Source organism: Octopus sinensis, linkage group LG23 (assembly GCF_006345805.1).
Source record: "Octopus sinensis linkage group LG23, ASM634580v1, whole genome shotgun sequence".
Taxonomy (NCBI): Eukaryota; Metazoa; Mollusca; class Cephalopoda; order Octopoda; family Octopodidae; genus Octopus; species Octopus sinensis.
The window spans coordinates 11,476,667-11,489,969 of record NC_043019.1 but is presented as its reverse complement, the minus strand read 5'-3'; the positions used below and the strand labels follow the sequence as shown (position 1 = coordinate 11,489,969).

The window sequence follows — 13,303 nt, the reverse complement described above, 5'->3', positions numbered from 1 at the left end:
GTACAGGTGGCACATAAAAAACACCATTTGAGCATGGCCGTTGCCAGTACCGCCTGACTGGCCCTCGTGCCAGTGGAATGTAAAAGCACCCACTACACTCTCAGAGTGGTTGGCGTTAGGAAGGGCATCCAGCTGTAGAAACTCTGCCAGATCAAGATTGGAGCTTGGTGCAGCCATCTGGTTCGCCAGTCCTCAGTCAAATCGTCCAACCCATGCTAGCATGGAAAGCGGACGTTAAACGACAATGATGATGATGAATTTTCGTATTTACAAAGCTACAGTACAAATTTGTCCTATTTTGGAAACCGTTTAAGCCTAATGTACTACAAGGAGGAATTGAACCTGAGGTCTTAGGACTGTGATATAAACCTATTTAGCCATAGGTATATGTGTGTAAGTGTATATTTAGCCATAGGTATTTGTGTATAGGCATATTTAGCCATAAGTATACGTGTGTATGTGTGTTTCTACAAACACTTTGCCACTGTAATAACGAGTAATAAATAGGCAGAAATAAAGAAGAGATAATTAAGGCTAGAAATGTCATCGAAATATGAGATTCGTAATGATAATAAGTCTCCAATATCACATTTATTTCATCAACAGTATGCCTAATCAAGGAAATAAATTAGTGTGTGTAGCTATCAGTGTGTGTGTGTATGTATGTGTGGCCAACACCATTGCCTATCAGTGTGTGTACGTCACGCTATTTCCTATATGTATGTGTGATTGTAGGACATGACATATATATATATATAATACAAATGTTGTGTAATATTAATTTCAAATATGTTATAATTTAGCTCAGTTAAATTACTCCAAATAATTCTCACATATAAACATAAAATATTAATCTAAAAAGCATTTAAATGCTACAATCCATAAATTGTATAAGCCAAGAAAAAAGAGTTTTTTTTTTGATGTTTTATCGCGGTCCATTATTTGTCTAGTAACTATTTCACTTGACACCGCCCACCATAATTCAGCGATAGAAACTTGACTCCAGCATCGAAATTTTGTGAGTGTTATTATTTTAAAAGCCTCTCTCCTCTTTATATATTTCTCTAATTTATTTAAACGCTGTCGAAATCAATTTAGAACATTTTAACGGGCTCCATATTCTAGCCATTGGTAACTGTTAACTTGTTTTTATATAACTTTCTTATATATATTTACCACAGAAGCTTCAAGTTTCTCTTCTTACTAAAAACATTTCACACACCCCTTTCGTTTCTTGTCGGGTTTATTACTCACGACCCCCCAAAAAAAACATTTGCTGTTTATAACACTGTAGTGTATTTTGTCGTTTTCCCTTTATTAATGCTTTCTTTCATAAAAGTAGGATATTTTGAAATATTATTTTAATTTCCAATTAAGGGCGATTTCGTTTGTGTGTGTGTGTGTTTATGTGTGATGTCTACAAATTGGTTTCGGGGCGTTTAATTGTTCCACAGATTTTTCTTCATGGATAAACAACAATCACGTGCAAAAGCATACATATATACGTATATATATATATATATATATATATATATATATATATATATATATATATATGTACACACATATATACACATACATACAGGGTGATTCAAAAGTGGCCATACATAGGAACAGTTTATTTTTTTTTATAAGAAACTGTTTATAAGAACAGTTTCTTTATTATTTATTTATTTAATAGGCTCTATATGGTTACCATTGTTTTGAATACACATTGCAAAACGTTTACCCCACTCATTGTGAACTCATAATAACACATCTAGTCATACCTGTTGTTGATACAGGGAGACTTTTGAATCACCCTGTGTGTGTGTATATATATATATATATATATATATATATATATATAAATTAAAAATAAATAAAACATATGCATATATACATACGTATATGTACGTACCTACCTCTACATGTATATATACATGCATACAGGACACCAAAAAAAACGTCGAACACAAGGAGAAACGAAAACATAAACACAAAACCAAGGAAATGGACATTTTTTTAAACAACGAAAAAATAGAGTACAGGACATACAAAACAAGGAAAAGGCGATACATGACTTTAATGAAATTTTCCTTCCCGCGAAAATCAAATTAAATAAAATTTGAGATTTTTTTGCGGAGGAGTAAAAATGGTAACAAAAACAGGACAGTAACGACAGTACAAAATATAAACAGTAAAAGACAGGACACGGAGAATAACAGTAACACAGACAAGAAGGGCTGTTAAGCCAAACGAGATAAAAATTTATATATATATATATATATATATATATATATATATATATATATATATATATATATATAATCTGTGTGTGTGTGTCAAATAGATGTCGAGCCGATGGAGAGTCTTTTACGGTGGTCGTTCGATTTGGTAGAAATAGCTGCCGAATTTTGATCCCTAGTACATTGTGTTTAAAGAACAAAAATGAAGAAATGGCTATAGATGGGATGTGTTTCCTTCACAGCTGACTTGGCTAAGCTGTAGATAATGCGTACCTATATACGTAGAGATACATACATCTATATAAATGTGTGTAATTTCAAGTGCATTGTGTCCAGGGAAAACGTGGGGATGGTCATGGCTTGAATGCCTTTGGTCATAAGCTTGCTTCATCAGCATTGATGAAAGTTAAACACCAACATCAACGAAAACAAGCAAAATAATTTGGAAGGAGAATGTTTATGATAATTCTTTCTAGGCCAGGAATTTTGTGGGGAGTGGGATAATCAATTACACCCACCTACTCAGTGCTTAACTGATACTAATTTCATTGACTTATATAAAAGTACGTAAGACAAAATCGACCTTGATGGAATTTGAACTAAGAACATAAAGTTGAGGAAATGCCACTCAGCATTTTGTTCAGTGTGCCAATGATTCTGCCTGCTTGCTGCCTTAATAATAATAATAATAATGATAATCCTTTCTATTAAAGGCACAAGGCCTGAAATGTTGGTGAAGTGGGTAAGTCCATTACATCAACTCCTGTGCCCAACTTATCTTAACCACTACGCCATAGGCCCGTGGGTATATGGCGTAGTGGTTAAGAGTGCGGGATACTAACCCCAAGATTCCAAGTTCAATTTCAGGCAGTGACCTTAATAATAATAATATCGAAAAATACCTTAGGAATGAGAACCCAAGTTTGAAATTTCCCCAAGACACCTGATGAAGGCTGGAGGATATATCAGCCAAAACATTGTGTTAACAACAAACAAGATGAGGTCAAATATCATTTAGCGTCTGCTTTTCATGCTAGCATGGGTTGGACGGTTCAACTGGGGTCTGTGAGGCCAGAAGGCTGCACCAGGCCCAGTCTGATCTGGCAGTGTTTCTACGGCTGGATGCCCTCCCTAACGCCAACCACTCCGTGAGTGTAGTGGGTGCTTTTTACGTGCCACCCACACAGGTGCCAGACGGAGCTGGCAAACGGCCATGAACGGATGGTGCTTTTACGTGCCACCGGCACGGGGGCCAGGCGAGGCTGGCAACAGACATGAGGTCAAATATAAATAATATAAATAATGTACATAATTCCTCATCTCTTAAATATAGAACTGTACCTGTACAGAAGTGGGTATCTTGCTGTAAAGGAGATGCATGGTGACCTCAGTTGGAAAATACAGAGGAGAGAAGGAAGATGGTGGTATCTCCTGTCACTCGTCATGACTGACTGTCCATGGCTTTGGTTTGTCTTCATAAGCTTTCTCCCTACTGGTCAGTTTTCTGCTTTGCTTTGCCATTCACTGTGATGAATTCCTTTCCATTTTATATTCCTCTTTGCAGTGTCTTTGAAGTTTAGGTCTTCCCTGGTTTTTTTTCCCCTTTCCATCGTTTGGAGTAATAGATTTGTCTGCAGGTTCTGCTGCTGTCCATCCTGTGTATGTGACCTAACCGACATTTTTATCAATGAAGGTTTCCATCATAGAGGGCAGACCAGCATGCTTTAGGATGAACTAAAGAAAGATAAAATTAAAAAATAAAGGCAGCGAGCTGGCAGAAACGGTAGCACGCCGGACGAAATACTTAGCGGTATTTCATCTACCGCTGTGTACTGAGTTCAAATTCTACCAAGGTCGACTTTGCCTTTCATCCTTTCGGGGTCAGTTAAATAAGTACCAGTTATGCACTGGGGTCAATATAATCGACTTAATCCGTTTGTCCTCTGTGTTTAGTCCCTTGTGGGTAGTAAAGAAATAGTCATTTCGTCTGCTGTTACATTATGAGTTCAAATTCCGCCGAGGTCGACTTTGCCTTTCATCCTTTCGGGGTCGATTAAGTAAGTACCTGTTACGCACTGGGGTCGATGTAATCGACTTAATCCCTTTGTCTGTCTTTGTTTGTCCCCTCCATGTTTAGCCCCTCTGTGGGCAGTGAAGAAATAAGAAAGATAAAATAATATATTTAAAAAGAAATATTTAATGAGGAAATTGTTTTAATTATCCAATAATTTTTTTTTCATTTCAGATGAACTAAGAGAGCCACTGTTGCCTATTTTCCAGTTCCTACTTCAACAAATTGACAAATGACATTTACCTCAACGAAGTGACATAGTTAGCCAATATGTCTAACCAGATATATAACATTCCGACAATCCCTCCTGATTTGTGGCAGGAAGATACCATCATTCAAATTGCTGACACATTGCAGTACCTGTATCAAGTGACTGATGATATTTTCGACCGCATCAGCAACAAAGTCAACGACAACCTTCAGCGCCTGGACAAAGTAAACAACCGGGTCGGCATAGCGCAAGCCAAAGTCGAGAAGCTGAAGGGCAGCAACAAAGCGACCAGGGTGTTTGCTTCTGCCAAGTTTCCTTCCACTGAATACCTCGACGAATACAACAGCTTGTTCCGAGATAGACAGAATCTAAAAGTCCTGAAGAAAACACACTCAAAGCTGCAGGGAAACAAACACATCGTGGTCGACGAGAAAGTGCTGAAAGAGAAATTACAGTTCTACAATGTTCACATTAATTTGAAAAGTAAACAGCGTGAGGGTGAGGGTGAAGGACTTGGTCGACTGCCCCACAACATTCCATCTATATCAACCCTGCTGCTCTTTAATACTTCTGAAAATCTGTAAGTTATTGTTTTATGTTGTTATTGTTTATGTTGTAGACATGCAGTGGTGGTGACCACCTTCGGTCAGACACTGACCATGGGTTTGCACCTAGAGAGTTACCCTCTGAGGCACAAGTCTGGGCAAGGTTGTTTTATGGAAGACCAGCAGTCGCCCATGCATACCGGCCTCCCCTCTCCACGTCACCAATGTTGTCCAAGGGAAATGCAAGGGCCGATACAGCTTGGCACCTGTGATGTCGCAACTCATTTCTACAGCTGAGTGAACTGGAACAACGTGAAATAAAGTGTCTTGCTCAAGAACACAACATGTAGCTCTGGCTATCATCATCATTTAACATGTCTTATTTCTTTATTGCCCACAAGGGGCTAAACACAGAGGGGACTAACAAGGACAGACAAAGGGATTAAGGTAATTACTTCGACCCCAGTGGGTAACTGGTACTTAATTTACAGGCGGTGAGCTGGCAGACACGTTAACACGTCGGGCGAAATGCATAGCCGTATTTCGTCTGCCGTTACGTTCTGAGTTCAAATTCCGCCGAGGTTGACTTTGCCTTTCATCCTTTCGGGGTCGATAAATTAAGTACCAGTTACGCACTGATATAATCGACTTAATCCGTTTGTCTGTCCTTGTTTGTGCTCTCTGTGTTTAGCCCCTTGTGGGTAGTAAAGAAATAGGTACTTAATTTATCGACCCCAAAAGGATGAAAGGCAAAGTTGACCTCGGCGGAATTTGAAATACTGATTCGCATTTCGCCTGGCATGCTAACATTTCTGCCAGCTCGCCACCTTACATTTAACATTTCTGTTTCCCATGCTGCCGTGGTTTGGAAGGTTTGACAGGAGCGGGCCTGCTGCAGAGATGCCCAAGCTCCAGTTGTCTATTTTGGCATGGTTTCTATGACTGGATTCCTTTCCTAATGCCAACCACTTTACAGAGTGTGCTGGGTGCTTTTACACAGCACTGGCTTGAGTGCATTTATGTGCTACCAGTATGGGTGCCTTGTACGTGGGATTTTTTTTAATAGTTGTCAGAGGAAGAGAGTGACTGCATGTGATCTTTTTAGTATGTATCTGCTATTTACATTATTTACATTCGACAGATATTTGTCCTCACCTTGTTTGTATGTGGAGCTTACTACACTGTTGAAAAATGCTAAACCGTTGTACTACACATTATTTACAATTGACGGATATTTGTCCTCATCTTGTTTGTTGTTAACACAACGTTTCGGCTGATATACCCTCCAGCCGTCATCAGGTGTCTTGGGGAAATTTCTAACCTGGGTTCTCATTCCTAAGGAAAATACCTTAGGAATGAGAACCCAGGTTCGAAATATCCCCAAGACACCTGATGAAGGCTGGAGAGTATATCAGCCGAAACGTTGTGTTAACAACAAACAAGATGAGGACAAATATCCATGGAATGTAAATAATGTACATAATTCCTCATCTCTTAAATACAGAACTGTGTTTCTGCTATATTTTTATTGGAGCCTTTGACCCTTTTTGGAAGGGCCTATGTGATTATTAAGCAAAGCTTCTGTGACTTTTTTTAGCAAGGCCTCCATGAAATTTTGGCAAGAGTTCCCTGAGCTTTTTAACGAGCTCTCTGTAACGTTTTTTGCAAGGCTTCCAGTGATGTTTCAATAAAGCTCCAGTAACTTTTTAGAAGTGTCACCATGACCATTTTAGCAAGACCTCTCTGACCTTCTTAGCAAAATCTCTGTGGCCTTTTAAGTAAGGCATTTTTTTTGCAAAGCTTCTGTAACATTTTGAACAAGGCCACTGTGATGTTTTATCAGAGCCCTATTAGGGTTTATACTGCGACTGTCAGCAGAAATGGAGAAGAAGAAACCCCAACAAGTTGCTACATCTGAAAGCAGTGCTTTAAAGTACTGAGTTCTCTTCAAGCACAGCTGTGCAGTTAAGGAATCCTCTTCGAAACCACATGCTTTCAGGTTCAGTCCCACTGCATGGCACCACAATTCAACACCATGCGATTTGGTGTTTAGTCCCACTATGTGGTACCTTGTACGAGTGTCTTCTTCTATAGCATCCAGCTGTAGAAGCAGTACTTTATGAGTGAAGGCGTCGTTTCGGGCAAGGGAGATTACTCTACTTATAACTTGTGTCAGCTTAACTCCCCTTGAAACTTTTAATACCATAGTTGAAAAGTTCTTTTAGTTGTTCTGTTTTTGCCCAACCTCTGTAGTATCCAATGTGTCTTTCAGATATAGTATATATTAGACTACATTATCCAATGTGTCCTTCAGACTTAATATATCTAGGACTACACTTTTCAATGTGTCCTTCAGGCATAGTATATCTAGGACTACACTATCTAATGTGTCCTTCAGACTTAATATATCTAGGACTGCACTTTTCAATATGTCCTTCAGACATGTCTAGGACTACACTATTCAATGCATCCTTCAGATATAGCGTGTCTAGGACTTTGATGCATTTTTGCCATTTTCTCTCGTTTCCAACTGTGGTAACCAAATACCTCCTCTACAGCAAGATACCTGTTTCTGGTCCTCTCAGCACCTGGCACCCAGCCACCTTCCTCAATATTAATCCCCCTCTTTCTGTTGGGGGGAATCTCATCTTGCAAGTTACTTGGTTACCTCACTAGTGCTGGTGCCAACTAAACAACACTTAGTACACTCTATAAAGTACTTAATGTTAAGAAGGGCATCCAGCTGTAGAAACCATGTCAAAGAAGATATTGGAGCTTGATGCAGCTCTGCTTGCTGGTTCCTGTTGACCTATTCAGCCCATAACAGTTTTTCTCAAAAATGCTAAGAGTAAAAGATGTTTTATGTGACACATTCTACCAGTGTCTGAAGTTTGAAAGTGTTTAGTTACAAAAAATTATTTTTAAAAATCTCTTTGTCAAAAGGTAAAGATCCGTCTTTTCCTTACCTACCCACCTTACCAACACAAGTTCTCCTTTCTCACCCAGTGTCACCACTACATATTGCTCGCTCTGTAAGTCACAAAAGAGGCAGACCGTTTCCTTAATTGCGGCTATGAGGGGGTGCCGAAGAGATCCTGGCTTTGGGTAAAAGAAAATACAGGCAGATCAGTTATGATTTTATTCAACATATTCCCTTCTCAGATTCACACACTTATTGAAGCAGTCCTTCGGTTTTTCTAAGCCCTGTAAAAGAACTTGGCAGATTGGGCCTCCAGCTATACCTTTCATGATACCCTTAAAGCCAGGAACCTCTCATCACCCTCTTGTATATCAACTGTAACATCTAGGTTAATTATAATTAATTTTAATGACTATGATAACTATAATAGAAATGTATCGATTGACACCTTCACTGTCTCCCATTTTGCAGTTACAAGAAATATGTGATGCTTGATCCTCTGGGTGTGGTGACAAAGACACGCGAAGATATTGGAGAGGAGGATGGTCTGACTGAAGCTCCAAGCAGTATTGCCAAAAATGAGGAGATTAAACGATTGGAAGCTGACAACTATTTCTACGTCCCCAGTATTGGCAATGTTCCAGAAATTACTGCCCCAACTTCCTTACCTGATTTACCAGGTCAGTATTAGAAACCATTTACAACATCCATGATTATGTCCTGGCAGAAAGACTGCCCTCCGGGTGGTTTTCTGCTAGTCACTTGATAATACTTTTACATTTGATTCCCAATTCTAATAATTTTTATGATTTTTACATCTAATTATTTCTTTGTATAATAATGCTCACTTGCTTAAATATTGCTTTGATTATTTTATCATAGTCATAATCTCTCTTTTTTAAACAAACATCAAGGTAGTCCGACTATGGAGGGGAAAGCAGTTTGTCAAGTTTTACCTTCCCTTCAAAGCAATGTAGAGATTTCAATTCAGCAGCCCATCTAGAAGCTTTGCAGTATGAACAAACATTGTCAAAGAGACTCTCTGCATTGTGTGCCTGTACAATAGACAGGACTGCCTGTTCTTGAAAATTATTGAAACTGGCTTTCTTGCTAATCCTTTAACAGAATTCTTCCTAGTTTGAAAATTTTTTCATCTGTACTCCTGCTATAAATATTAGGTATTGTCTCTCAGCACTGTATATGATGGCACTGGTGTTTCTCTTTGTATCTCACTGAGGTTTGGAAGGCTTCCCATTTGATACTGATTATCAATAGGCAACTGAACAGTCACAGACAGTGAAAGCTGACTCAGTGTCTTATTTTATTCTCCTCTTGAGATACCCTAACCAGTCATGTGTAGCAGAAACAGAATCATCTTTGTCTATGTGCATATTCAGACATTTGTTTTAGTCGCTTTGACCTGGTTTTCCATTGGTCAAGTCTTTAATAATTGCTCTGTGGTTGGTAAACCACTCCTGCGCCTATATTTTTGAAATGTACTTCCTTTCATTCTTTGGTTGTGTATTAAGATTCTTTCATACAGTCAAATGTATTACTATGTCTCACCTAGCATTTTCTTTTTCGTCTCTTTGTAGGTGTTGCTGATGATGTCTCCTACATGGCCGATTTGGGCCCATCTATTGCTCCCTCCGTACCCAGTAGCATGCCTGACCTGCCCACCATTGGGGAATCTGATAGCCTTGACTTTGACAAGCCTTCGCTGTCCACAACCGAGCTTCCAAGTGCGGCTGGAGGCCGTGCCACAGTCGCCAACAGCACGGCATCGCCCATGCCACCGTCCCCCTCGGTTCCACCTCCCCCTCCCCCACCACCACCGCCTTCCGCAACGTCACCACCGCCACCTCCACCGCCGCCACCACCACCACCAGCAGTATCCAACGGAGGACCGCCACCTCCTCCGCCACCCCCGCCTCCGGAACCCAGCCCCGAAGCCGATGAGCCTTCTGAGAAAAGCAGCGCCGGTGACGCGAAGCCGGCAAGCACGGACAGCCGGTCGAACCTGATGGCGTCGATCAGAGCAGCAGGAGGCAAGTCCAAGCTGAAGAACGTCAAGGAGTCGAAGAGTGGGAAGAAGAGCAAAGACAAGATGGACACCCTTGACGACGGTGGCGGCGGGGGTGGGGGTGGCGGGGGCGGAGACCTGATGGGGGACCTGATGAAGAAGCTGTGCATGCGACGGCGGGGCATCTCTGGAAACACCAGCAAGCCCGCCGCCAGCAAGAAAAGGAGCCACCGTCGACCAACGGAGGGAATGTCATGGACAAGATATCGGCCATGATTCCACCGCCGATTCCTAAGATAGCCGAAGATGACGAGGACGACTCTGACAGTGATTTTGACTGAGAAATCCCTATTTAATTTTAAGTCCCTCGAAATTCTCTCCAGATTTTTAAATTAAATTCAAACGAACATGTGATATCCTTTGTTTATCAATGACAGCAATATCAGCCACATTAACATGAATGAGAAAAAAAATAACACACATCAATCCCTTTAATAAACAGCAAAAAAAAAGGTTTCTTTTCTTCCTCTTTTAAAAAATTTTTTTTTTGTTTTTATTCTTTGCTTTTTCTTATACACACATGGTCCATTGATTTATAGACACAGGTGAATGACTTTATGCGATGACAAACGTATGAGTGTGTGAATGTATATCTATATATGTATACATATCAATGTGTGTGTGTTCTATATAAGGGGTTATAATCCAGACTGTGACCTTGTGAAGTACAATTGCATGTTCACAGAAAACATGTTTATGCATATAGATGTTTTATTTTGAATTATATATACTAGCGGTATCGCCCGGCGTTGCTCGGGTTTGTAAGGGAAATAACTATATAAGCATTTTTAGAGATGTAAAGTATAATAGCCATCTCAATATGGCTAACCACAAAGGGAGGGGGGTTACTGTAGCTTTTTACGTTCTGAGATCTAATAATAAATTTTTAGAGAGTTACTTCCCTTATATATGCCGAAAATGCATTAAAAATGGGAAAAATTGATGGTAAATTATTTTTTAAATCGTAGACTCATCGTAGACGCGCGCTAATACCCAGAAGGGCTCGATATGAATCACGACTGTAAGATACCCGGTTTTGGTTTAACTGCACCACAAAATGTGGGAGTAGTTAGGAATCTAAATCGTAGGAGACAGACAGCACACAACCTCTCTTTTATATATAAAGATATATATATATATATATATATATATATTAAAATCAAAATGAGGGTGAAAAAATTGGATATTAATTTGATAACATCAATTTTAACACCGTTTCTGGTGTGCTAAATTTTTCTGGAGAACAATTCTTAGTGTTTAAGACCATAGCAGATCTTCTTCTAGCATAAGGGTTTCCACATAGTGGTTGAAAAAAGTCCTTCTTATATTTATATATATATATATATATCATTTTAAATTTCTGGTAACTTCTGTTTGCAGTGGAATTACATATCAAAATAAGGGACTGGAAAAATTTGGTATATGTTTAAAAATATACCAAATTTTTTTTTAGTGTTTTGTTTAGATGCGTGTGTGTGTGTGTATATAATATATATATATATATAGATAGATGTGTTTGTGTGTGTGCTTATATATATATATATATATATATACACACACACACATGCACATGCCTTTCTCAATATTAGTAAAATGTAGGTTAGCTTCAATTACAAATTGCAATCAAAGTAGGACATCTTCCTACTTTTCTTTTTCCTTTCTCTCTTTCCTTTCTTTCCTTTTTCTTTCTCTGTCTTTTTCTCTTTCTTTTTCTTTCTTTCTTTCTTTGCTAGGTCATCCAAAGGAGCAAGGGCTGGTATTCCCTGTTACAGGCCTAGTGCTCACAATGGCCATCTATGGGATGGATGTCTGTGGAGCGGGGGGAGGGGGAGGAGGAGGAAAAGCAGTTTCCAGGAGGTAACAATAAATACTAGAGGAGGAGGAGGAGCGGGGATAAGACACCTAAACAGAACTTACTTTAACTGAGAGATTTCCTCCCTCAGTTCTACAATTCCCGAGGGTAGCACCTCTGTGGAAAGTAGGCAGATGATTAAGCGAAATCTTTAGTGCAATGGGCTGGGAAAAGGACAGTCTGAAGAATAATAACCAACTCTCTCTTGCTTTCCAAACTGATGTGCTACAATTTACTATAAATTGTCTCAAGACCACAATTTTGTAGAAGAAGCAGGGAGAGAGGGAGAAAGTAGGATTTGAACCCAGAACATGAAGGGCTAAAGCTTGATGTCTATTAACCTTTCAGCATTTAGGTTACTCTGTCAAATGTAATGCTCATTTAGTCATATTGTTTTGGATTAATTATGCATTTTCTTGTAGCTTTGAGATTTCAATGATATGAGTGTTTATTTGTAGAATGACATTGTAGGGTAAGTGTGAGCGGCCAGATATGGCCAGTTTGAATATAAAACAGGTAGAATATTTTGGCCAGATATGGCCAGTTTAACCCTTTAGCACTTAAACAGGCCATATCAGGCCCAGATATTCTACCTGTTTTATGTTCAAACTGACCCCAGTGTTCATTTTATTGACCCCGAAAGAATGAAAAGTAAAGTCAGCCTTGGTGGAATTTGAACTCAGAATGTGAGACCAGAAGACAAATCACTAAGCAAATTTTCTGGAACAGTAACAATTCTACCATCTCACTGCCTTAGTAATAATAATGATTGCAAATTTTGGCCCAGGGTCAGCAAGTTCAGGGGTGGGGTAAGTTGAGTACATTGACCCCAGTGCTTTGACTGTTGCTCTTTTTATTGATTCCAAAAGGATGGACAAAGTTGACCTTGGCAACAGAATGTGAAGACGGATGAAATGCTGCTAAGTATTTCGTGCAGGTAGCACGTGAAAAACACCATTTCAAGCGTGGCCACTGCCAGTACCACCAGACTGACCCTCGTGCCGGTGGCATGTAAAAGCACCCACTACACTCTGAGTGGTTGGCGTTAGGAAGGGCATCCAGCTGTAGAAACTCTGCCAGATCGGATTGGAGCCTGGTGCAGTCATCTGGTTCGCCAGTCCTCAGTCAAACCATCCAACCCATGCTAGCGTGGAAAGCGGACGTTAAATGATGATGAGGATGAAAGGCAAAGCTGGCTTTGGTGGAGTTTGAACTCGGAACATAAAGCTGAAGAAATGCTGAAAGGATTTTATCTGGTGTGATTAAGAATCTGCCAGCTTCCATCATCATCATTGTTCGACCGTGGTCGAGACAATGGAATTTACCATGCTACACCAGACTTCACGGTCCATCATAGCATTACGGAGGTCCTGTTGCTGGTTGCCTGTATCCC

General features: G+C 39.7%; 1 protein-coding gene across 1 annotated transcript; it reads left to right on the top strand.

Annotated features, from left to right (window-relative positions):
* The first annotated feature begins 868 nt into the window (after window positions 1–868).
* LOC115223613 (WASH complex subunit 1) lies at window positions 869–10,530 on the top strand. Its single transcript, XM_029794269.2, has 4 exons — window positions 869–1,018; window positions 4,474–5,090; window positions 8,447–8,655; window positions 9,571–10,530. The coding sequence occupies exons 2-4, from the start codon at window positions 4,570–4,572 to the stop codon at window positions 10,272–10,274; spliced, it is 1,434 nt and encodes a 477-aa protein (XP_029650129.1). The 5' UTR covers window positions 869–1,018; window positions 4,474–4,569; the 3' UTR covers window positions 10,275–10,530.
* The last annotated feature ends 2,773 nt before the right edge of the window (window positions 10,531–13,303 follow it).

Bases quoted from the DNA above. Each gene is read 5' to 3' on its own strand.
- LOC115223613 (XM_029794269.2), top strand. From the start codon at position 4,570: ATGTCTAACCAGATATATAACATTCCGACAATCCCTCCTGATTTGTGG. The intron at 5,091-8,446 runs GTAAGTTATTGT...CCCATTTTGCAG, and splicing joins TTTAATACTTCTGAAAATCT to TTACAAGAAATATGTGATGC. The intron at 8,656-9,570 runs GTCAGTATTAGA...GTCTCTTTGTAG, and splicing joins TTCCTTACCTGATTTACCAG to GTGTTGCTGATGATGTCTCC.